The sequence below is a fragment of the Aphidius gifuensis genome, linkage group LG3 (assembly GCF_014905175.1).
Source record: "Aphidius gifuensis isolate YNYX2018 linkage group LG3, ASM1490517v1, whole genome shotgun sequence".
Lineage (NCBI taxonomy): Eukaryota > Metazoa > Arthropoda > Insecta > Hymenoptera > Braconidae > Aphidius > Aphidius gifuensis.
In genome coordinates this window covers 5,818,648-5,839,970 of record NC_057790.1, presented here as the reverse complement: position 1 = coordinate 5,839,970, position 21,323 = coordinate 5,818,648, and the positions used below count along the sequence as shown (strand labels likewise).

The following is a 21,323-nucleotide window of genomic DNA, read 5'->3' as shown; positions in this document are numbered from 1 at the left end:
CATTACCAACTGTTATCTAAGAGCAGGAGAGACAGCTAAACAACAACAACTTATTATTATTATTTATTTATTAGTACGTTAAAATCCTAACCTAACTATTTAAATGATATGTTGAGCATCAAAAAATAAACGTCAACGTGATCCATCAGTAAAATTATATTGTTTATTTAAAAATAAAGAGTTAAAAAAATAATCAAAATGCAGATTGAATCATTGGGAGATTTACCGTAAGTATCAATTGATCAACATAAATTTGATATTTTAATTTTGTATAATATAAAAATAATAAATATGTATCTTTTTGTTAATGTTTGTGTTGTTGATAATTGTAGATATTGCAAAGGCTTGTGGTCAGTTATATCAGGCACAACATGTCGTTGTGAAAAAGACCTTGTAATTCATGAGATAAATAATGCCACAAATTTACTTAAAAATGGTTTAAATTTTTATAAAAAATTTACTGGAGAAACACTTAAAAAATTTGAATTAACAAATCCACCAGCTCGTATGTTTGATTTAATATCAAAACTAGCACCATTATTAAATATTGACGCTACAATTGCATGGGAATTAACAGTTAATTATATGTTTTATGAGTATCGTCATTCTGCTGAAACATTTGCTGCTCAACTTGCTGATTCAACATCAATTAAACAAATAATTGATGAAATATGGAATTTTTATTATTCAGAAAGAATAACAATGATAAAATGTTTAAAATTAATGATTGAATATAAAGATAATTCAAGTCATCCATATAATAATGAATTTAAAACATTTTTTGAAAAAAATACATTTGATAATTTACTACAATCATCACTTGAACAAATTGATTGTTTAAAATTTACAAATACAAATAATAGATGTCATTTATTAACAGATGAACATTTACATAAATTATATAATAATAGTCTTATTGAAATGCGTGAATTATTGCATATTATAACAATGATTATTGATACAACAAAATTGGATAATTTTGAAAAAATATATGGTAGTATTTGTGGTGAACCAAGACGTTTATCAAGTTCTAAAAATCATGAAGATAAAAAAAAAATATCACATAAACTTGAAGAAATACGTCAATGTCAATCAGCATTATTTATTGTTATATTTGATATTAAAAAACAATGTGATAATAATAAAAATGATTTTGATAAAATTGAAAAATCAATACGTAATATTAGAACAAGTATGCAAGATATACTTGAACATAAATGTTTACGTGATAGTTCAATTGAAGATGGACCATTGTTATTATCATGGATGGTTGTTAATTTTGCAATTGAAGCTGAAAATTCAGAACAATTAAATTTTTATAGACCATTTGGTATGAAAGCTGTACAATTAGATGTATTTAATACATTAAAAAAACTTCTTGATAGTGAAATGTTACGTTCAAATACACGTTATTCACAAGTTGTACAAAAAAGTATATATAATTTAATATCATTGTTGTGTTCATTTATTGATGTTGATAAAATAAGTGAATTTAATGGTGTATTTGAAGCAATATCATCAGTACTACGTTCATCAGATATTGCTGCTGATTTTTGGAATGATAAAAGTGAAGAAAATGGCTTATGGCCATTTTTTCATCGTGCTGTTTTTTTATTTCCCTATCGTTTTGAGCCATTAACAATAATATCAACTGGTTTAGCACTAGCATCAACATCAAGTGCTAAAAAAATTGTTAAAAAATTAGAAAATTTAAATTCAATAACTCTTAAAGTACCAAAAAATTGTCATTTAAATATAACAAAAAATAACACTACAAATACAGCTATTTATCGTCCATATGAAATGGATTGTAAATTACATCATAATACCTTTGGTATACCAGATGATTGTCCAAAAATAATACTTGATAATGATGCTAATGATGATGAAATTGTATTATGGAAAATACGTGCAAGATATGGTGATGCATTTCATCATAAAATTGAACAGCTATTTATACATAGTGGAAGTGGATTAAATAATATTGATGATTATCAAAAAATTCTCATTGAAAATATAACAAAAGGTTTTGGATTAATTGATGCTATACTTGATGCAAATGTTGATATACCACAAAGTATGATAATACCAACAGATTATTTATGTTTAGAAATAATTAATCGTTTTTCATATCCAGTATTACCAAGAAGTTTATATAATATTGTATCATCATGTTTTAAAATAACATCAAGACTTGTACTACATTATCCAGATGAAATATTTTCTAAAATGAGAGTTGGTGTTTATCCAAAATTTAATAATTTTTATCAAGATACTAAAGAGCTAGCAAGAGCTGTATCATTTGATGGTGGTCTTATTGGTTCATGGTTATCTGGTATTGAAACAATTGAACATAAATATCCAATTTTAAATGCTTATCTTGATACATTATTAAATTATTTACTTGTTAAGCATAACATTGAAATGATGGAAAATGTTGAAATACCTGGTATGGTATTTATACTACAAGGTGTATTACCAAAATTAGATTCATGGTATTTTTCATCAGAATCAGAAAGAATTGATATTTGGCTTAAATCAATGTTTTGTATACATCGTGTTTTGGATGTTAATTTATTAAATAATGAACCAAGAAAAAAATTACAACTTGTTGTTGCATATAGTTTATTATATTTAGAACCAAGACATGCATTATTAAAGTTAATAAGAACTGGTGAAAAAAATTTACGTACAAAAATGATGAATGAAATTGATTGGATAAGTGGTAAAGGTTTTAAAATAATTAAAAGTGTACAATTAGCATTATCATTAGTTAATAGATTATTAATGTTTAGAAATAATTTGGGTTTAACACATGATGAAAGATCACCACTTGAAATTGCACTTTATACATCACCATCATTACCAAATGCATTATTAATTGTACCAACAATTGTTGATTATTTATATGTTGAATTTAGTCCATCATTACAAGCAATGGCTGTTAGATTATTAAAAAAATTTGCTCATGGTTTTTCAATGTCATTGTTAGTATGTATGGGAATGGATGGTACTAAAATAAGAGGTACATTTGCATCAAGATTAATGTCACCAACATGTTCTGTTGAAGTTAAAGTTGCAATACTTGAACTTGTTGCTGTATGTCTTGAACGACAACCTGGTTTAACTGAAGCATTATTTAATATTATGCATAAAGCTGAACAAAATCGTATATTTCCAAGACCACCAGATCAATTTTTAACTGAAGGATGTAGTCAATTTTTAATATTATACTTAAAACGTATATATAATGAAAAAAAAATTGTTGAAGATCGTTTATATGATAATACAATGAATTTATTAAGATCAATGTGGTACAATAGAAATGTTATACTTGTTAATTATTTTAGAAAAAGAGAAAATTATTGGACACAAGTATTTTCACCATTATTTCGTTCATTAGTTAAAGGATCACGTGGTTATGCACATTTAATTGACATAATAACATTAGAATTATTTGAATCATCATCATTAACATCAACAGAAAATGATTTTACTAAAAATTTAGAAAAATTATTATTAAATGATAATCATTGGGATAATATTATTGAATATATATTAAAAAATGTACCACAACAAATTGAAAATTCAATAAATAGACTTGACATTAATAATGATAAAAAAAATGATGATAATGATAATAATAATATGTCAATTGAAGCACCATTGTATGAAGCAAATATTGAAGCATGGTATCATTTTATTGTAACTCTAACTGATCCAAAAATATCAAATGAATTAATGAATAAAATGGCACCAGCTAAAATTCAATTAATGACAAAATTAACACTTGAATCATTATCATCAAGAATTAAATGTACAAAAAATATTAATGATGCTAGAATAACAATGTTACTTGCATCATTAGCATTAAGAATTGTTACATCTTGGCAATTAAAATGTATTGATAATCCAACAAATTTTGTATCAATAATTGTACAATTAATGGAAGATGTTTTTCATTCTTATTCATCATATGGTATATTTTTACGTAGAATATTAGTATCACTTGTTCTTGGCTGTATACAATTAGTCAAAGATGCAATATCAAATGACAGAGGTAATTTAGAATATTTAATTGTACATTCATGTTTATTATCAAATATTGAATTACGTAAATTACGTGAAACAGTTAAAAAAAATCAAAAAATTGGTATTAAAAATGATACTGAAGATGAACAAGATGTACTTGAAGGTAAATCAATGAACTCTTTAAAATCATATCAAGAATGTACACCAGCAACATTAACAATATGTATGGTTACACAATTATTAAGATGTAGTAATAATAATAATAGTAATAAATTTGGTAATAGATCAGCATGTTTACATTTACGTCAAATGGTACCAGAATTAATGAATTGTCTTAATGAAACAATTCAACATCATGAATATGCTAGTTTTAGTCGTGCATCATTAGAATTTTTAGGTACAATTGCTAGATTACCATATTATAATCCATCACCAAGACCAATTGATGATGAAGAATCAATTGCAAAACTTTGGCTTGGTCTTATACCACCAACAAGTTTAGGTAATAGTATATTAGCATCATTATATGATGATAGTACATATAATGGTAATTGGCGTTGTCAAGATTGGTGGAAAATATATACACTTGGATTAGAATTTTTAACTGGTTTAGTAACAACTGGATTTTCATCAAATCAACCAACAACACCACCAACACATTTAACACCAATTATATTATTTCTTGGTTCACATGAACATCAATTAACTGAAATTGCAACATTATTACGTCATACTGCTGATTTATTAGCATGTGATTTAGTACAATCACTTGTTGGTTTAATATCAGCATTAACAACACAACCACAAGTATGGGATTTTATTCAACCAAGTGTTAGAGAAGGTTTAATGAAATGTATGTATTTAATTTATGATAGTACAGTTAATTTATTATTACGTCCACGTATACTTAAATTTATAATTGATGGTGTTACTGTTGAAAGTGCTGAAGATTTACATTTTTGTGATGAAAAATTACCAAGTAATGAACTTAAATTATTAGTTAATAAATTAATTATTGTTAATTGGTGGTGTGCACAATGTTTTGTTAGATTTTCACCACGTTTAAATGCACTTGTTGATACAATATATACACAAAATTTTTGGCATACACCATTAGCTGAAATGAATTTTGGTCCACCACAAATGTCAATGTGTTCTGGTCCAAGTTTAACATTTGGTACAATAATATCATCAACACAATTATTTACACAAGCATTAAATGCACATTTAACAATTGATTCAACAACATCAACATCATCATCAACAACAACAATTGCATCATCAATAACATCAATGACAACACCAACTAAAAATAATAATATGGATTCAGCAAAACGTGAATGGGAAAGAGCAACACCAGATAATCCAAGAAAAATTAATCCAAAAGATTTACGTACAATATTTAATATTGGAAGACCATTAAATTCTGAGCTATCTAGTTTTATATCTGGACCAGAAGTATTGGGTAATCCACGTTTACTTCGTCGTCCATATGATCCACTTATTTGTGAAAATACAATATTATCAAAAGCAACACCATTTGTTGGACATCATACTAATAGACAATGTGGTGGAGGTGCTGCTGCTGGTACTGGTAATACTGGTGGTACTGGTGGTGGTAATCAAACAATAACATACAATAAAAATGAACGTATTGATACAAATCCATGGTTTTCAACAATGGATAAAAATAATTCACGTTTAGCATTAGAAATTAATTTAATACTTGTACTTTGTCAAACATTAGAAGGTATTAAAAGTCCCCGACTTGCATTAAGAGATCGTCAATTAATTGTACGTGAAACAGCTAATGAAATAACAGTATTTTTTGATTTTCTTGAACAAAAAACAACTGTATTAAATGATTGGAATATTGAAGGTACATTAATTAATGATACATCAATAACAACAGTTAAACCAATTGATAAAAATTATCTTAATTTACGTGCAAGATTAAACAATGATTCAACAATTGATAAAGTACCTGTTGGAACAATTGATCATAATCCTGGTGATATTATTAGACGTGATGATTTATCAGCTAAAAAAGAGACAAGACTCAATGACAGTCCAATAACAACTGGATGCTTTGATATACCACAAAAACCAATTAAATTTCTTTCACTTGTTGCCAAAACATTTAAATCAACTTTAGAATCACTTGATTCATCACAATTTGAATAATTAATTTAATCCTCAACGAAAAAAAATTGTTTTTTAAAATTATTAATAAATAAAACTTATAATTAATACATGTTTTCTTATTTTTTTAAATCATTTTTTATTTTATTTTTTACATTATTCAATGTGTAGCTCGATTTAACGTGCTACAAAAAAAAATCTCTATTATTCTATAATGATAATAATATTTATTTGTTTATTTTAATATTTATATATATATATATATTTTACGATAAAGTAGAAAAATATAATTCAAAGTACTAAAAAGCATAGTTTTTTTTCCAAACTTTGTTTTTTCTTTTTTTTTTTTACACATTTTTTCATTCATTCATGTCTGGATTTTATAATTAGCTTGATGTTTTTTATTTAAAAAAATTATTTTATCATTAATTAGTATTATATAGTTAACAATATTTAAAAATTGCAGGATAAAATTTAATGATTGAGACAAGGACATGGGGGACAACATTATTATTAACAATGATTAATGAAACTTTTTTTTTTTCTTTATAATTTGTGATGAAATTAATATTAATTATTCTGTGAATAATGGCAATAAATGTGGAGGTAGTGTGTCCAAATGGACTGCCCAACAATCTTAGTATCAATAAAATATTTTTTTTTAATTATAAAATAGGAATGCTAAGGGGGTAGATGTGATGGAGGTGCATCAATAGTCGTTGATGATTCTTTTATTGAATTTTCATTTGAATGATTTGTTGAAATTAAATTTTGTCCAGTTGAATTTAAAAATATTGGTGGATTAGTTTGTGTTTCATTATTAGGTGTTGTTGGTTGTGAAGAAAGTGACTGAGGTGGTGCTGGTGGTGGTGGAGGTGGTGGAGGAGGTGGAGGTAAAATTGATGTTGGTGAATTTGTAGTTACCATATTTTGTGGTAATTCACCAGTTCCAATATCACTAACAGGATCACCAGTTGTTGTATCCCATGATTCAACTGATGATTTACCCTCATGATTATTTGTTGACAACCCTCGTTGTCTTTTAGCATCACCATGCAATAAATAATTTACATTTGGTGAACTACTACGATCACGTACACCCTCTTGTTCCTCCAAAAATCTATCCATATAATCTCTGCAATGCAATCAATATAATAAATATTAAAATAATATTAAAAATAAAAAGAAATTAATTTAATTATTGTAAATACATACGTGATACCAGGATGTAAAGCATATTTTTTTTTTTCCATACGTGCTTTATAAGTAAATATATCATGTCTTTCAGTTTTTTTCCATAAATAATAAAATTGTACAAGTTCACCAACTGATCTCGTTCTTACCTTATTTAAAAAACAAATAAATAATTATTATATATATTATTTGACAATTATAATGTAAATGTTTTTTCAATATTACCTTATTTTTTTGAATAAGATGAAAATCCTTGCCATAAATTCTTAAACCAGATTCAAAATTATGACATTCTTCTTCAGACCAAAGACTAATTGCATCAGTTGGTGGTAATACATTCATTCTTCTACGTCTTAATGCTTCTTCCAAATTATAACCACATTGAAGTAAAAGATAAAGTGCTTGTTCATCATCTCTAACATGATTACCACCAGGTAATGATGTACTTTTATTACCAGGTAATTGTGCTCTATCTAAAAATTCTTCAGTTTTATTTTCTGACATAAAACTTGGATTCCATAATATTTTATCTTCATTTTCATATGGTAATGCATCATCATAACGACAAAGACCTTCTGGTATTGATGCTTGATAATCACTACCAACCATTATTGTTTTTTTCCATTCTTCATCATCTGGACTATAATCACAATCATCATCTTCTTCTTCACTTTGTGGACGTGATACACTACGTAATAATCTTGATGATCCACCTCCACCGCCTCCACCTCCTCCACCACCAACATTACCATTATCATTACCACCATCAATATTCTCAACACCAATGACACTAGTAACACCAACATTATCAACTACAGGAACACCAACAGGAACACCAGATAAACCTAAAACACCACCAATACTTTCACTATCTTCACTGTCATCATCATCATCTTCATCCTCATAATTCATATCATCATCAGCTACAATATCTTGATTAATTCCATTATTAATATTATCAATATTATTAATTGATGTTTTATCAATTAAATCACCATCATTTTTATCATTTTCATTAATTGACAATGATTTACCACTTATTTCGGCTTCTTTTTCTTTAACCATTTCAGAATAAAATTGACGTAAACTTGGTTGTGAATCATCATCATCAAATTCATCCTCATCTTCATCCTCATAATCTTCAGCTTCATTATCTATTTTTTCAACATTATCTGTTGGATTATCATCACCATCACGTGTCAATAATTGATCTGAACTATTTGAATTTTCAGCTGAATTACTGTAGCCATATTTTGCTAATAATTCATTAAGTGGCATGTCTCCTTCCTGCAATAATTATTTAATTAAATTTCAAAAAACAAATTACATTTTGAAGAAAAGAAATTTTCATTTAATTAATGATTAATGGACCTTTTGTAAATTTGATAATTCATTATGAGAATCTTCACTTCCTTCCATGGCTTCTTCTTCATCGAGAGTTCTTTCATCATCAAAATCATTGACAATTAAATCAGATGTTGGTCCCATATGATAAGTTCTATCTGATCTATAAATTAAATATACATTTTTCAGCTAAATTGAAGGATTTTTTAACACACATGTCAGTGTGTTTACAAATATCATGCCAAAACAAATCAATTTACCTTCTTGAGCACCCATTTCCTGTCATTCGTCGTGTATGAGTTCTTACAGAAGCTCCTTGTGTTGTTGTTCCACCACCAATTCCTCCAGTGGCATTGGTGATGGTCGTCGTTGTTGTTGTCGATGTTGTTGTTGTTGTTGATGCTGTTGTTGTTGCTGTTGTCGTTGTTACTACAGCTGCTATTGTACTTGTTGTTGATGTTGTTTTCGGTGCTTTTGATTCTTGGAGCATATTGTTGAATATTAATTAAAACTGTCCAACGACATAAGGACAATTATTTAAACTCAATCACAACACTCTGTTACACCGCGTTTTGATAAAAAAAAAATTATATATATACACAACAACGTCAAAAGATAGAAAAAAATCCACAAAGCAAATTGGAGTAAATATTCAAAAATATGATTACTTAAATATCAATAAACTTATTATAAAATTATTAAAACAAATAGTTTTATTTATTTATTTTTATTTCACTTTAATTTAAAATTTTTTTAATAATAATATGTATTTTGGCAACCCAGTGGGTATGATTATTGCGCGGGGAACGCTCTTCCATCGATTCATTCTTTTTTTTTTTTTTATTTTTATTATTTTTATCTCTCTCTTATTTTTTTTAATATCAAGAGAGAGAAATGTCAAGCATTGAATATATGGGTCAGCAGTGAGCCATATCAAACATGGCGATTTATACACATCTTGCCATCTAGCAGAAATAATTTTCAACACAAAAAATTAATAACAAAAAAAAACTAATTTATTTATAAAAAAAAAAATACATAAAAATGATGAATTAAATGATGATTAATGAAATTTAATGAAAACTTTTTATTTATTAGAAAATAATAGTTATTATTTAAATTGATTTATCATCATTATCAAGTTCTTCATCAGAATTTTCACCACTTCCAATAAATGTCTCTTCACTTGTTGTAAATTTTGGTAATTTAATTTTTTCAAAATTAATATTAATAGACATTCTTTGTCTTGGTTCTGTATCCTCTTCATCTTGATTACATTTTTCATCATCTAAATTTGTATATTTTTTAGTTCTTGGTAGAGGAATTGGTGTACGTGTTGATTTATCATTGATATCATTGTCATTAATTGGTGTAACAAGTGGTAATGGTGGTGGAGCTGGTGGTAATGATACATCAACTTGACAATTACCTTTGTTGGCTTTTCTTAAAATAGCTTTTGATTCTCTATCTGACATTGCTTTAAATTTATCAAACAGTACATCTTTCAGCTCAGCCATAAAATTTTGTTCAAGTAGTTTATCTAGTTTAACACGTTCAGCAGTCATTTCATCATCATCATTTTTATAAAGTGGTTCTAGATACTGTTCTTTGATATATGCTTCAAAAACTTCATCCATTATATCTGGATCAGTGTCGTATTCAATTTTTATATATTTATCATCATCATCTTGCTCATTATCAGCTGATTTCACATCATCTAAATTTACTGTATTAACAGGTGTCAATGAATTTTTAAATTTATTTATAAACAATGTATTAAATTCAGAATAATTTTTAGCTGTTAATATTGTATTATGAGCGTCATTTATTTTTTGATTTATTAATTCAACAAACTGGTCATTTTCTTCATCACGTTTACGTTCGTCAATGTCATCAAGTATTGATCTAACAATGTCATATGATAACTGTAATTTTCTTGACAATAAATCAACATGTAAATAAAGATCTTTCCACTTTGATCCAACAACATCAGAGTATTTTTTTGTAACAGGATTAAGAGTAGGTCTCAAGTACTCATCAACAGTTAATTTTAATTTTTCTTGATTGCTTTTCAATTGATTATTTAGTTGATTTATTGTATGGCATAATTTTGATACAATATTGTTTTCAATCTGACATGATGCATTGTAAACGAGAGCAAGTACATGCATCATGTCAGATTGAACTAAAATATACGTATAATAAAGTTGCTTTAGTGATTCATAAGTAATTTCTCCTTGAATTGTGAATATGTTGTGTTCAAATTTAGTAATCATATCATTAATATCTGTTGTTTCAGGCAACAAGTCAACAAGATAACGTGAATTTTTGCAAAATAATGTACAACAATTTTCAATTGATCTTAATAAATATTCACACATTGGCTGTAAACGTTTCAATCTATAAACTTCATGTTGTACTAATTTTTTATGTACTCGTTGATAATCCAATTGAATTTTGTAATCATTTTTTATAATTTTTAATGCCTTTTTGTGTAATTTAAATACATCATTTTGAGTTGATATAAGATTTTTAAGTTGTCTTTTACTTCTTGAGTATGTATATTTTTTATATGCTGTGTATGATGCAAATGATGTTAAAGCAATTGCACCAGATAATCTCAAGGCTTTATTGAAGAACAACATTGTCAATGCAGATCCAGGCATTAATACTGATAGCCATTTTATCATACGTGGTTCTTCAACAACTGGAAATGTTGTTATCATTTTTTCAATTGCTAAAAAATGATCATCAAGTAATGGCTCAAGATTTAAAATTAATTTAAGATGTTCAAGTGTGTTGGCAGATGTTACACCATTTGATATCCATGAAGAATCAACACTTTTAATAACATCAACTGAATCATCATTATCTGGTTTAATTTTAACATTCTGAAATGATAAATATTACAGTTAAAAACATGATAATATTAATTATCTTTACTCACTTTAGCTTTGTTTATTTACATTTTCATAATCATCTGGATAATCAGATCTCAACACAGGTGTACATTCGAAATCCATGCAACCCATTTCAGTTAGTGCCTTGTGTAAATCACTTCCCTAAATAAATATAAAAACATAAATTAATAATAAAAAATTAATAAACAAACAAATACAAGTACAACGGTTTTTTTTTTCTATAAATAAAAGTATTTTTTAATACAAATTTACCTCAATGATGACATCATCTTCTTCATACTGTTGTTCAGATACCATTTTAAAACAAAAAAAACCAACAAGTATATTTAAAAAACTAATTAATTAAATATAAATTATTTACAAACAGTTGAATAATATGTTTAACAAAAAAACAACAAACAAACTTGAATAAAAAATTTTTTTTGACGAGTTTCTAATTGATTGTTATTATTGATATCGTTTTTTATGGAAACACAGCGTAATTTGAAAATTATGCCAATTAAATTGTTTATCATAAAAATTGTATAATAAATTTTAAAAATATATACATGTTTAATTTAATAACAATATACAAATTAATTATTTATAATTTTTATAATAATATATAAATAAATATATTCTCTTTTATTATTTAAAGATGGCTACCGGAAGTTACTAAGTGATTGGTTCCTTTAATTTGACGGCTTTAAAGATGATTTGATTTGAATAAAAAAAAAATAATGCCAACCTGTCTGTTATTTTCTTTTAAATAATCATTCGGATTCATTTATTCAGTTTAATAATCATGACCATGAAATATTTTATATTATCAGATGAATAATTATTTCAAATATTTATTACAAACTTGCTAAGCAAAAATTTTCGGGAAGTTATTTACTTTTATAATTAAATCTCAATGAATAAAAAATTTCTACGTCTACAAAGACTCGTCAACTTAAAATAATTATAGAAAATTAAATTTAACTAATTTTTCTTTTACCTAATTTAATAATTAAAATTCAAAGTGATGGAAATAAGTGAGTTGAAATAATTCAATGACCATTGCATATTGATCATATTGATATAACCAGATGGAAAAAAAAATATCAGAAGTATTTTGCGAGACAAGCAATTTTTTTATTGATATTTTAAACATTTTAGTTTATTTATTGCTATATAGCTACAACAATAATTGATTATGCAGTTACCAAATAATGGCAGTAAACGTGCACTTTTAAGTTTAGATTCAACCATTTTTTCAAGTGTTTATAATTTTCATATAATATTAATATTTATTATAATAATTATTGCTATACTAATGATGTACTGTTACTTTTATCTTTGAGAATAATTGTGCATTTTAAACAATCTCAAAGCGGCTCAAAGACAAGATGAATACCATTCTTTGGAGTTAAAATAACTGAGCCTTTATCAATTTCATATGGTACCACTGTTGACTTTGATGGTTTGACAATATAATTTTTTAAAACTTTAATAATACCTAGTTTAAATTGATAACCAGCAAACCGAAGTCCTGAAAATAAAAATAATATTTCGAAATAATTAATAATACAATTTTTGGTTATTAAAAAAAATAGAGAAATAAAAATAAATACCTATGCAATTTTTAGGACCATCCCCAAAAGCTAAAAGTGTCATAGGATGTCTCTGGGCCTTGGCACTATCAGTAAAACGTTCAGGATCAAATTTCTCTGGACTTGGATAATAGCTTGGATCATGATGAATAGCATAAACTGGTATATTAACGGTCGTTCCTTTTTCAATTGTCGTATTTGTTTCTGGTATTTTATATGATCTACAAGCTTTCCTAATAAGCGTTGAAACTGGTGGATCTTTTCTCAGGGTTTCTTGCATTACCATGTCGAGATATTTCATACTGTTAATAACATCATAACTTAATTGTCCATCATTATTCTTCAATGTTTCAACGATTTCATTTCTTAATTTTTCCTGTACTTTTGGCTCAATAGCAAGTTCATAGAGTGACATGGAAATTAAAGTGCTACTTGTCTCAAAACCTAAAAATAAAATTATTTATAATTATATATAAATTATAATTAAAAAATATAAATAATTTTACAAACCTCCAACAAAAAATGCAAATGCCTGAGCAGTCATTAGACTATCAGTAAATTTAATTTCATTATTACTCTCTGTTTTCTTAATATTAATAAATAAATCAATTAAATCATTTCTAACAATATTATTATTTTTTCTAACGTCAATTGTTTCATTAATTGTATCTATGAAAAATTTATTTATTTTTGAATCTATTAGGCTTATTTTTAAAGAGGTAAACAACTGTGGTGAAATTTCTCTAAATAAACGTTTCATTAGCGTATAAAAATTTGATTCAAAAAATTTTCTACCAACTGTACGAAATTCACTTTCATCATTTGATAATGCATTCATATTTATTCCAAATGCGCAAGAACCTATGACATCAGTTGTAAATTTCGCAGCAACTTCTCGACAATCAATGACGTTTGATTTTTTCAATTGATTTGATAAATATATTTCAAATTGATCAGCACATTCTACCATCAATTCAATCATTTGTTTTAATTTTCCAGTTGTAAATAATGGTGTTAGTTTAGCACGTATAAATTTCCATCTTGGTCCATCAATATTAACAATATTTGCAGTGAGTGGATCAATGTCCTCATTTACAGCAATTCCACGGCCATTAAATGTATCAAAATCTTTGATTAATATTGTTTTTATCAAATCAAGATCATTGATTATTAATTGAGGACTGTGACCCTTGTAAACTCCAACAAATGCTTCATGTTTCCATTTTGTATATATATTTTGAATCACTTGACCAACTGTTAATTTTTTCAAAAACAATTTAGTAAAATTACCAAATATTGGCACTGGTTTTGGACCAGGTACACCAAGATTTTCCCAGTAATTTAATTTTTTTGTTATCAAATAAAATATTGTCAAAATAATTACAATAAATCCTATGATATATGTTTGTATTTGAAATTCCATTTTGTCTTGTTTAGACACTATGTACAATTTTATTGTGCACCTTCTCACTTGCAAAAGAATATAACAATGAGTTAAAATTACTGCAAACAATGAAAATATATAATGCGTAGCTTCTACCTGATGCAGCATGACGTCAGTAATTATCAAGTAATAATCAATATCTGCAAAGATAAACTGAACGTCTTATTATTTTTTTATATCTCATATCATTCTTTTTTAATAAAAAAAATAATGACAAACCTGTCGCTTTTATTTTTCTTTAAATCATTCGAATTTATTTATTTATTTTTATAATTATGACCATGAATTTTTTTATATTATCAGATAAATAATTATCACAAGCTTGTCAAGCAAATATTTTCGGGATATTATTTTCTTTTATAATTAAATCTTAATGAATAAAATATTTCAGCTACGTCTTTAAAAAAAATTCACAATTTTGTTGATAAAAAAAATATTGTTTTTTCAGGTAAAATAATATTGGTATTTATAATTTTTTATGACGTAGCAGATTTTTTTCTCAATGCACATAAATTTTTAATTTTTCTTAGTATTTTTAAGAATTAAAAAATAATAATAATATTGAAAAATAATTATTGAAATTTTTTTTCAAATGAATAAAATATAGAATTATTTTTTTTTTTTATTTTTCATTGTTACGTCTAAACACTTTTAGACATTACGATTGTTACTATTATTTTTTTTTTAATATTAAGGTGAAACACGAGTTGTTCTTCAATAGTATTTTTTTTTTGTATAGAAAAGCATACAGACTTTACCAGTAAACCAGAACAACTTGTATTTCACCTTAATAAAAAAATATTTGAAAATTGAAGCATTTTATTTTTGTAAAAATTAAGAATAAATTAAATAAAATAAAAATAATAATATGTATTTTATTTATTTATAAAAGTATTTCTACGAGTTTGGTGATGGGGATGGTGATATCACATGATAAAGGCAGTCAACAAATGATTAATTATTTTCATTTAATATTTTTTTAAAGATATTACGAGATGAAATAAATATGCCTATGATATATTTCGATGATTCCCAAGTATAAACAAGATATTTATTAAAAATATAAAATAATTATAAATATTCCTGGTGGAAATATTTCTCCGCCTTTTGTCCAACCATGGATCATTTTCGGAAAAAAGTGGAGAAGTGGCGGAGAAATATTTTCATCAAGGATTATACTTAAAAAAAATAAAAAGCCACCGGTTAAAAAGACATTTTATAAATTTGCACATCGTATTTATAATATGTAGTGACACATTTGAAATTGGAAAACAAACTGTAAAATATAAAAAAATATTAATGTAAATTTTTTTAATATATTACATAAATTCATTATATAATTTCAATTGAATATTTATTTGATTTATTGTGTGACATAATTTTAATTCAACATTTTTTTCAATGGATGATGTTATTTCACCATTCATTTTAAATGTACTTTCTTACAAATATTTTACTTATGTTTCATATATGTCTCTTTTGTTTTTCTATCCACAATTACAGTTAACTAGTACTTAAAAAATTAACTGCTAGTTAAATAACAATTAGTTAAATTTTTTAAATCCTTAGTTAACTGTAATTGTGGATGAAAAAACCGGCCTTTATAATTTTTTTAGGCAATTCTTTTATAGCTTTATAAAAGTATAATGAATAACAATATTCAAAAATCAATTCAATGAGTATTTTTAAATAATTTATATTATTTTAAAATGGCAAGAAGTCATTTGATGATTTAATTCCTTTGATTTGATTTATCAGCCTTATAAATTGTATAATATTTTATACAGTGATAATAGCAATAATCATAATAATTTATTAATAAAAAAATATAAATAAAAATTTTCATCAGAGAACGAATTCGTTATGAATATTTTGCGAAAACTGATTAACATTTTTCTCCAATTTTCCCAATATATTTCCGATTTCCTCCAAGTTTTTTCGCAATAAAGTTTTATTAACAATAAAATAAGCACATATTAGAGCCAGGCTGGTACACTCTTGTTAACCGGATAAAAAATAAATGTATAAGATATTTATGGGCTGGAAAATATTATTTCTGCAATTTATGCATCTGTGTTTGCATTTTTTTACTTTACAGTCAAAAGAGAAGCAGTTTATGTTGCTAAACTAAAAAAAATAGTTGCAACTGATAATAATTTTGATAAGTAAAATTCGATTGAACAAATTACAAATTAAATATGCATCTTGCTGCATCCAAAAGTCAGTCCCAGTTAAGAAAATCTCATAGAAATCACGAAAAACGACTTTCGATTTTCGTAGTTTCTATAAGATTTTTCTAACTGGAACTGATTGGCACTTATCAGTATCTAATTTTTTCTCGTATTAACACTACAATACCTCTTTCTATTGTTCAAAGTATACAAATCACGCAAGTAAACAAAAAGTAAACAGCTTTATATAATCTTTGTATTTGTGGTTGTGGAAAATTCCAACATACTCAAGGTAATGAATAAATTTTTTTTTTATTTTTAAAATCTTTTTATTTATTAAATTTATTATTTATTCTTGGCTAAAAATATAAGCTCAGTATTTATGTCAATAATATTTTTAAATTGTCCCTTTTTTTGTATTTAAATTATCAAAAATATTTTATATTTTATTATTTTTAAAGTTGGAGAAAAATTTACTCCGAAAATCATAAGTGAGCCTGTAAAACAAATATCATCGATAAAATCTGACGGAGAAAAAAAAAAACACAAAAAAAATAATAAATCGTAAGTTAAGGTTGATTCTGGAAATCTGAAATCGCAACAGATTTTTTTTTTTTTTATCTTATGTTTAAATGAAGTAATTATTATTTAATTTTTTTATTTTTTTGTTTTTAAATTTATTAATTACATTTATTACAAATATAGGCTACATCATATTTTTATTAATAACTTTTAAAACTTAAATTTCTATATTTGTATTAAAAAACAAATTTTATATATTTTTATATTTTCTTTTTTAAAAATAAATTTTGAAAATTTACTCAGAATGAACACAAGCATTTTCATGTACGATGTAATCAGTAAAAAATACTATAAAAGAACTATCATCGAAAAAAAGACACAAAAAAAATAATAAATAATAAATCGTAAGTTAAATATTAATTGATAACTTTAAAGTTCATTTTTTTTTTATTATTAAATTTATATTATTAAAATTTTATGAAGTGAAAAAATTTAATTTACATTATTATTTTTTTTTATTTTATACAGTTTATTTTCCAATTTCAAACTAAATTATATCTTGATTTGTCGAAGAAATAAAATCTACCGATAAAGTGGAGAAACGGTAGAAATATTTCTCCGCTGTTTCTCCAAGCATGGGTCATTTTCGAAAAAGTGCAAGAGATAAAAACAATTTTAAAAATACATTTAATAATCCAATATTAATGTTAAATGTCCATTATCGAATGGTTGATCCAATTGCCTCGTGGCTAAATAGACATTGATAGACATTTTTATAATGGAGAAATTAAAAATGCTGACTTTAAATATTAAAGTTTCATTCTGAGTGTCATATACAAAAGTGTCATTATAAAATATTTAATCACAATGAAATACAAAGTTTTAGAGAATTTTCAAATAAACCTGAGGCGAGAATAATTTTAAAATTGCTTGATGTTATTGTTGATGAGTTTGAAAGATTAAAAATGATTGATAAATATCCAAGTATGAGTGTTATAAATTGTAACACTCATACTTGGATATTTATAACTTATAACACCATATCGTGATCAACAACAACTCATCACAGATATGATTATTATTTATTACAAAGTAATTTTATTTTTATAATTAACATTTTTTTATATTTGCATTTTTTTTTTCATTTATTAATTAGAAATATAAATTGTTTTTTTGATTTTTCTAGATGCTCAAAAATAGAAGAATTGCTGATGGCTGAATTTGATAAATTAAATTTACATAAAAAAAATAATACAAATAGTAAACTAATTGATAAAAAAATTAATGATAAAATAGTGTACAAAAAAAAATAAAAAAAGATTGTATAGAAATAATAAAAAACCATCAGTTCATATTGAAAATAAAAATCTTGAAATAATTGGTGAAAAAGTGCAATAAAAATTGTACAAAAAAGTTAATGAAAAAAAGAAGGATATTACTGATAAACAAGCATCATCAAATATTGCAAATGATATTATGAAAATAATCAATGGAATTGCTAAATTGTCATTAAATTGTGATAATCTAGTTGATAAACCTCAGCAGAAAAATTTCTATGTAAATAATAATGAATTTCTTAAAAAATTAGCTCATCATTTGGTATTTGTCGTAATAATAAAAAAAGAAAATTATATAATAAAATTATAAAAAGTGAGGAGAAAAAAGAAAAATTTGATGAACTAAAATTATTTGAACAAAAAATAAAAGATAAAATTATTAAAAGTAAAGAAATAATTGTTTCTCTTTTTGACAAAACAATTAATAAAATAAAAATTCAAGACATGAATGTTAAAAAAGATGATGAAGAAGAAAAAGAAGAATTTTTGACTCTCAAAGAGATAGAAGAAACTGAGATAACATTAAAAAATATCGACAAATTATTTAAATTGTATGATCAATGGCAAAGTATTGAAGTTAACACTGTAGACAGTTTTCAAGGTCAAGAACGAGATATTATTATAATGTCATGTGTACGAAGTAGAGGTATTGGTTTTGTTGGTGATCCAAATAGACTAAATGTTAGTTTAACAAGAGCCAAACACACAATGATTATTTGTGGTAATTTTCATGCATTTAGAAAAAATATTATCAACTGGTTTTTGTATATTACTTTTTTAAGACAAGATTTAAATTTTATTAAAAATATAAGAAGAAACTGAGATAAAATTAAAAAATATTGACAAATTATTTATAATCAATGGCAAAGTGTTTCATCAGAGACTGGAGGCTTTATTGGAACTGATTTACAGATTGAAACAGATTGAAAAAAAAAAGTTTTATTTCTAAATTTATATAAAAACGTAATTAAAAAAAATGATAATTTCAAATGAAAAAAAAAAAAACTAATTTTCAACAAATCAATCTATAAAAATTTATTAATTCCATCAATATTATTGTTTGTCAACTAATAAATTACTTGTTAAAAATGTCAAATTTTAATTATTTCAATTTTTTATCAGTTTAAACGGAAAATAAAATTTTTAAACGTTTATCACTTGAAGATCAAGCACTTTTTGTTCAGGGTAAGGAATAAAAAAAAATAATAATAATAAAAACAGTATAAACTTTATAAATATATTAATAAATAAATAAATAATTTCATTTCACAAAGTTCGTTGGAAAATCTAGATGAAAAAAAATAACTTGAAATAACATTTGTTTAGATTTTTATAATAATTTATCTAGAAATTCGAAAAAAAAAAAAACATCTTACTCTGCAGTTCATTATGTTGTATAAAAAAAAAAAAATTGCTGTGATAATTCTTATTTAACAATATATGATAATAAATTTTCGTTTTTTTTTTTTTTTTGACATTTCTTTAGTTATATACTTGAATTTAATTTGTAGAACTTTTAATGTGTCGACCTACTGGTTGACACCCTTGCCAGTAGAATGAAAGTGAGGTACCAATTCCAAAAAAAATGATCCTGAACCTGATGGTATTTGAAACTCACATCGTACACCATATTTATAAAATATAGTTTCAAATTTAAATTTGGAAAGCCAACTGTATAAAATAAAAAAATAATAATGTAAATTAAAATATTAATGAGAGATTATAATATTAATTATACAACTACTTATTCAACTTACAGTTCTATATCTTTTCTTTTTTTTTCTGCTTCAAGGTCATTTATGATTTTTTTACTCGATTCTTTTCCAGCTATAAAAATAATAAATAATAACAGTATTAAAATATAAACTCAATGAATATTTTTAAATAAATAATAAAATATACCTATAGGTAATACTGAATAATTAAAACTTATAAATAAAATATAAAAAAAATAATTGACACACATAGAATAGATGATGTTTTAAGTCAAGAATGAAAAATAAATTTCATAAATAAAAAAAATTAAAAAACAAAAAAAATAATTATTACCTTGAGTATGTTGGAATTTTCCACATCCACATCTACAAAGATTACATGATTTAATTAATTTAATTGAATTTTGGTCTTTCAATTGACTGGCAATGTGACAGATGGAACGAGAGTATTGAGAATTAAATTGTGGTATTTTTGTGACATATTGTGCACTACCAATAAGACGTAATGTATTTTTTGAAATTACACTCATTTTTTTAAATTTTATTCACTTTTATTCTTTAAACAATAAATGATAATGATAAGTGATAAATGCTTCAGGATGCTTATAAACACTTGTAGATGCTTATAGACGGGCAATCTGATTAAATCTGATGCACATGGCACACTGATGCAACTTAATAATTTGTAATTTGCACTCAATTGCACTGAATTGCAATTTGCAATGAATTGAACTGAATCTGGATTGATCTGTGTTGATCTGTGTTGATCTGTTGATCTGGATTCTGGAATCTGGATGCAACACAATGCAACATGGATGCATCTCATTATTGCTCATTATTCTCAAACACGTGGGGCTGATATTTGCTCATATTCTCATGTGTCGCATTCTATCGTTATAAAATGCAATAAACAAGAAGACTAGAAAT

General features: G+C 25.0%; 5 protein-coding genes across 6 annotated transcripts; 1 reads left to right on the top strand and 4 right to left on the bottom strand.

The window, feature by feature from the left end:
- The first annotated feature begins 101 nt into the window (after nt 1–101).
- LOC122851676 (nucleoporin Nup188) lies at nt 102–6,264 on the top strand. Its single transcript, XM_044151044.1, has 2 exons — nt 102–227; nt 333–6,264. Exons 1-2 carry the CDS (start codon nt 199–201, stop codon nt 6,214–6,216), a joined length of 5,913 nt encoding a protein of 1,970 aa, XP_044006979.1. The 5' UTR covers nt 102–198; the 3' UTR covers nt 6,217–6,264.
- Nucleotides 6,265–6,288: 24 nt separating this feature from the next.
- LOC122851688 (mesoderm induction early response protein 1) lies at nt 6,289–9,550 on the bottom strand. 2 transcript variants are annotated; one of them, XM_044151081.1, is made up of 6 exons: nt 8,973–9,549; nt 8,740–8,875; nt 8,403–8,655; nt 7,594–8,213; nt 7,390–7,517; nt 6,289–7,309 (listed from the first exon to the last, which is right to left on the bottom strand). In XM_044151081.1, the coding sequence occupies exons 1-6, from the start codon at nt 9,200–9,202 to the stop codon at nt 6,856–6,858; spliced, it is 1,821 nt and encodes a 606-aa protein (XP_044007016.1). In that variant the 5' UTR covers nt 9,203–9,549; the 3' UTR covers nt 6,289–6,855. The 2 variants fall into 2 exon arrangements, with proteins under 2 accessions (XP_044007016.1, XP_044007015.1); XM_044151080.1 differs by having other exon boundaries at nt 7,594–8,655; nt 8,973–9,550.
- A 225-nt stretch (nt 9,551–9,775) lies between these two features.
- LOC122851690 lies at nt 9,776–12,024 on the bottom strand. The gene is made up of 3 exons (XM_044151084.1): nt 11,886–12,024; nt 11,679–11,774; nt 9,776–11,603 (listed from the first exon to the last, which is right to left on the bottom strand). The coding sequence occupies exons 1-3, from the start codon at nt 11,928–11,930 to the stop codon at nt 9,828–9,830; spliced, it is 1,917 nt and encodes a 638-aa protein (XP_044007019.1). The 5' UTR covers nt 11,931–12,024; the 3' UTR covers nt 9,776–9,827.
- A 933-nt stretch (nt 12,025–12,957) lies between these two features.
- Nucleotides 12,958–14,716, bottom strand: LOC122851693 (probable cytochrome P450 6a14). The gene is made up of 3 exons (XM_044151095.1): nt 13,718–14,716; nt 13,229–13,651; nt 12,958–13,146 (listed from the first exon to the last, which is right to left on the bottom strand). The coding sequence occupies exons 1-3, from the start codon at nt 14,628–14,630 to the stop codon at nt 12,983–12,985; spliced, it is 1,500 nt and encodes a 499-aa protein (XP_044007030.1). The 5' UTR covers nt 14,631–14,716; the 3' UTR covers nt 12,958–12,982.
- A 5,401-nt stretch (nt 14,717–20,117) lies between these two features.
- LOC122851674 lies at nt 20,118–21,226 on the bottom strand. The gene is made up of 3 exons (XM_044151040.1): nt 20,731–21,226; nt 20,439–20,508; nt 20,118–20,352 (listed from the first exon to the last, which is right to left on the bottom strand). The coding sequence occupies exons 1-3, from the start codon at nt 20,924–20,926 to the stop codon at nt 20,211–20,213; spliced, it is 408 nt and encodes a 135-aa protein (XP_044006975.1). The 5' UTR covers nt 20,927–21,226; the 3' UTR covers nt 20,118–20,210.
- Nucleotides 21,227–21,323: the final 97 nt, after the last annotated feature.

What these genes read in the sequence shown, in the direction of transcription:
- LOC122851676 (XM_044151044.1), top strand. Translation starts at nt 199, where the DNA reads ATGCAGATTGAATCATTGGGAGATTTACC. An exon ending in GAATCATTGGGAGATTTACC is followed by an intron (nt 228 to 332) that starts GTAAGTATCAAT and finishes TGATAATTGTAG; the next exon opens with ATATTGCAAAGGCTTGTGGT.
- LOC122851688 (XM_044151080.1), bottom strand. Translation starts at nt 9,202, where the DNA reads ATGCTCCAAGAATCAAAAGCACCGAAAACAACATCAACAACAAGTACA. An exon ending in ATCTTATTCAAAAAAATAAG is followed by an intron (nt 7,518 to 7,593) that starts GTAATATTGAAA and finishes TTTTTAAATAAG; the next exon opens with GTAAGAACGAGATCAGTTGG. An exon ending in GCTTTACATCCTGGTATCAC is followed by an intron (nt 7,310 to 7,389) that starts GTATGTATTTAC and finishes ATTGCATTGCAG; the next exon opens with AGATTATATGGATAGATTTT.
- LOC122851690 (XM_044151084.1), bottom strand. Translation starts at nt 11,930, where the DNA reads ATGGTATCTGAACAACAGTATGAAGAAGATGATGTCATCATTGAG. An exon ending in AAGATGATGTCATCATTGAG is followed by an intron (nt 11,775 to 11,885) that starts GTAAATTTGTAT and finishes ATATTTATTTAG; the next exon opens with GGAAGTGATTTACACAAGGC. An exon ending in ATCCAGATGATTATGAAAAT is followed by an intron (nt 11,604 to 11,678) that starts GTAAATAAACAA and finishes TTATCATTTCAG; the next exon opens with AATGTTAAAATTAAACCAGA.
- LOC122851693 (XM_044151095.1), bottom strand. Translation starts at nt 14,630, where the DNA reads ATGGAATTTCAAATACAAACATATATCATAGGATTTATTGTAATTATT. An exon ending in ATTTGCATTTTTTGTTGGAG is followed by an intron (nt 13,652 to 13,717) that starts GTTTGTAAAATT and finishes TTTTATTTTTAG; the next exon opens with GTTTTGAGACAAGTAGCACT. An exon ending in TGGTCCTAAAAATTGCATAG is followed by an intron (nt 13,147 to 13,228) that starts GTATTTATTTTT and finishes TTTTATTTTCAG; the next exon opens with GACTTCGGTTTGCTGGTTAT.
- LOC122851674 (XM_044151040.1), bottom strand. Translation starts at nt 20,926, where the DNA reads ATGAGTGTAATTTCAAAAAATACATTACGTCTTATTGGTAGTGCACAA. An exon ending in AAAATTCCAACATACTCAAG is followed by an intron (nt 20,509 to 20,730) that starts GTAATAATTATT and finishes TTATTTTTATAG; the next exon opens with CTGGAAAAGAATCGAGTAAA. An exon ending in AAAAGAAAAGATATAGAACT is followed by an intron (nt 20,353 to 20,438) that starts GTAAGTTGAATA and finishes TATTTTATACAG; the next exon opens with TTGGCTTTCCAAATTTAAAT.